Source organism: Talaromyces amestolkiae, assembly GCF_001896365.1.
Source record: "Talaromyces amestolkiae strain CIB chromosome Unknown scaffold15.1, whole genome shotgun sequence".
NCBI classification, from domain to species: domain Eukaryota; kingdom Fungi; phylum Ascomycota; class Eurotiomycetes; order Eurotiales; family Trichocomaceae; genus Talaromyces; species Talaromyces amestolkiae.
Window position 1 is genome coordinate 488,497 of NW_024468051.1, and position 3,203 is coordinate 491,699.

At 51.0% G+C, this 3,203-nt stretch overlaps 1 protein-coding gene across 1 annotated transcript; it reads right to left on the minus strand.

The window, feature by feature from the left end:
- On the minus strand, positions 1-2,987 carry BHQ10_007390 (uncharacterized protein; the record flags this gene model as incomplete). The annotated part of the gene is made up of 3 exons (XM_040880080.1): positions 1-161; positions 215-2,789; positions 2,847-2,987. 3 exons carry the CDS (start codon positions 2,985-2,987, stop codon positions 1-3), a joined length of 2,877 nt encoding a protein of 958 aa, XP_040735893.1.
- Positions 2,988-3,203: the final 216 nt, after the last annotated feature.

A 3,203-nucleotide genomic window follows, 5' to 3' on the forward strand; every position in this document is an offset into this window, starting at 1 on the left:
TCACCGAGGTGGACTTATTCCTGCAATCGCAGGAGAAGCCGGTCGCACCTTTGCCGCTGCAACTTTGCCAGGCGACGTGCCCATAGGCGTCGACGAGTGCTTGGCCACGACAGCAATCTTTTTGCGAAGAGAGGCCAGGCGAGAACGAATGCTTGACACGACTGCAAAGACAATAAATTAGTCTTAGTTTTGGAAATTCTTGGAAGATACTCACGCTTGCTGACTACTTTGCGGTCCTCGACCTGGACTCCGTCGAGGGATATTTTGTCTGGATCAACGCCCTTATTAGACTGTGATAACTCATCGCTCTCAAGGACGGCCTCAAGCATGCGGATAGCCGTGATGTATGCGATTTCACATCCTGGCAAGTCTTCTCCGGTGAGTTCATTGATGGCCGCCGCTCGACTCATCTCAAGAGCACGGTCGTACATCAGCTTCTCCGCAGTGACGCCCGAACTAACCACAACGTGATCGGTAGAGGTGCCTAGGGTACCTGCGGAATTCGACTCCAGAGAGTGATTGCTTGGATGGCTCGGATGATCCGATGGCAGGCGCTTCTGGCCCTCAATGAGTTTTAACCGAACGAATTCCGCCTTTTCCAACACCTCGTTGAACCGGTTGCGTACCCATTGAACGACGTTATTGATTCGTGTTCCAACAAGAGCACTAGTCGTAGTAGCACCTTGAGCCGACTCGCCAAAGACTTCGCCGCGGTTTTTGCGAGCCCACCAACCTCCTGCGATATCCATGGACTTGGCGAGAAGTGCCAAAGCCTTCACGTACAGAACCAAAGCTTCTTCAGATAATGTGACAATGGCATCAGGCGTCAACTCGCCATCATCAGAGTCCGAAAAGACTTGCTCACCGCCCTTGTCCAAATCTGTCTGCACAGAGGGAGCAAGGGGAATAAGCTGCTTATACTTGACCTCAGCAAACCCGTAAACAACATCACTGCGGGTAGCGCAGTCCTCGATATATTGAACCGTTTTCGTATCTTCGTCCAATGCGGTGTTCGTCTTCACTCCTTCGGCACCCATCAAAAGACTGTACTGTGCCGCCGGATATGTCGGATACGGATTGTAAGTTAGTGGCGGAGAACGTCCTCCCTTGCTCAACCCAATAGGCGGCGAGAAGCTGACTCCAAAGAGACGCCCACTGGCCATGTTTAGTGCCTTAGATATCGCTGATGTGGCAGATGACGGGCTCTGGCCATATCGCCGTTCGTACGAGCCTTGCCGCGTGTGTGAGTCCGCTCGGGCCCGCCCAGTAAATTGTATAGCTTTCGGAGAGGCTGGGGGATTATTTGAAGAATGAACGTTTTGCACGGTTGCTCGTCGCACAATACCCCCAGAAAGACGAGAACCCGGCTGCGCTATTCGTGGGCTATTAGCCAACTCATCAGCGAAGGCATTGACTTCCACTGCACGCTTTTCCACCAAAACATAGTCACGCTCAAAAGCTATGTCCTGAGCAGCCCGCTCGCGCTCGTCCTTTATCGTCGGGTCCTCTTCTTGTTTTATTACGGGAGATTGATAAGGTGAGTTGCGACTAGGCCGTCGCTCGAGCGCTCCTGGATATTTATCCACCAATTCTTGTCGACCTGGTGCGGTTACGTGCGAGATTGGACCTGGCCTCCTACCGATACCTGCGGCACGTTGTGCATCGCTAATCCGTGGCAATTTTTCTCCGCTAGCCGTTCGCTGCATTGGTTCTGATCGTGGCGAGGTGCCTAGATCGATCCTCGGACTACCCGTTGGTCGAGAGGTCGGCATCGGGATTTGAGGTTCCCTAATATCTTCTAGCTGCAATTGAGGGTCGTGTATATCGGAAGATCTATTTTCGCTGGATAGAGCCGGCTCCAGTTGTTGCGTATTGAAAGTTCGTTGGGCCGGAACAAGGTCGTTTCCTACAAGACCAGGGATAGTTTCTTGAATGACAACGTGATCGAAGAATTCGGGAAAGTTCATCCGCTCCACTGGATTCATCTTGAGCAGTCCCCGAATGAGTGCTTTGATATCGGCCGATATCTCCAGCTCGTCGGGAAATCGAATCTTGTCCTTGTGTCGTTCTATTCGGCGGAGCAGCTCAACATGATTAGATGCCATGAACGGAGGTTTACCAACGACCATCTCATACAGGACCGTGCCGACAGACCACAAATCAGCTTTGGCATCGTATTTCTCATATCTCAGAATTTCTGGGGCCATGTAGAGTGGAGAGCCACAAAGGGTTTCGGCCAGAGAGGTCGATGGCAAGGATCTGGCGAACCCGAAATCGGCTATCTTGAGCATTGGAAGGGTTTCCAAACCAGCTAGTGGAGTAAAAGAGTCGTCGCTTCCTTTGAAGGGTACTACCTGAGCGGCGGCGGCATTGCGATATGATGAAGGCGAAGGACAGAGTAAAAGGTTTTGGGGCTTGATGTCCCGATGTATCAAGTTGCGGTCGCGGAGGAATTTCAGTGCGCTGGAAAGTTGTTTTAGGAAATGGCGGACTACGACTTCATTGAGGGCCCCAACCCGCGGGTTTGGGTACTTGGCGATCATGTCTCGAGTGTATCGGTGGTCCCGAAGTGTGTCGCGCCTCTTGATGAAAAGAGAAAGGTCTCCTAATGCACAATACTCCATCACCAAGTGGATGTGAGATGTGGACTCATGGCAGTCGATCAAAGCGACGATATGCGGGTGATGAAGACCCTTTAAAATATCGATTTCCGACCATAGATTCTCCTTTAGTTTCTTATTGAGTTTCGATAAATTGACCGATTTGATAGCGACGTAGGACTTATGTTTCTATACAAAACGTAATCAGCATGTGATACATAAAACAATCAAACTGAATAGACATACCGCATGCACTCCTTGATAGACGGTTGCGAAGCTACCTCGGCCGATCTGATCCATCCGTATGTAACGCCCTATCGGAACCTCAGTATGAGAAGCATCGCGATTCCGCCTCGTCGAGGACGGAACTGGCTGTGCAGACGCCATTCTGAGATGACGAGTTGAGTGATTAAGCCCACTCTTGCTGCTATCCGCAAGTCACCGATCTCTTCTGCACTCTCCGTCCGTCACAACTACCTCGACAGCAAAGTACTGGCTGATGAGGAACAAGCGTTGCCCATGGAGAGGAGTCGTCCGATAGTGAGTACAAGTATGGGATAGGTATTCGATAACAGAACGGACGAATGCAGATTATGCAAATTA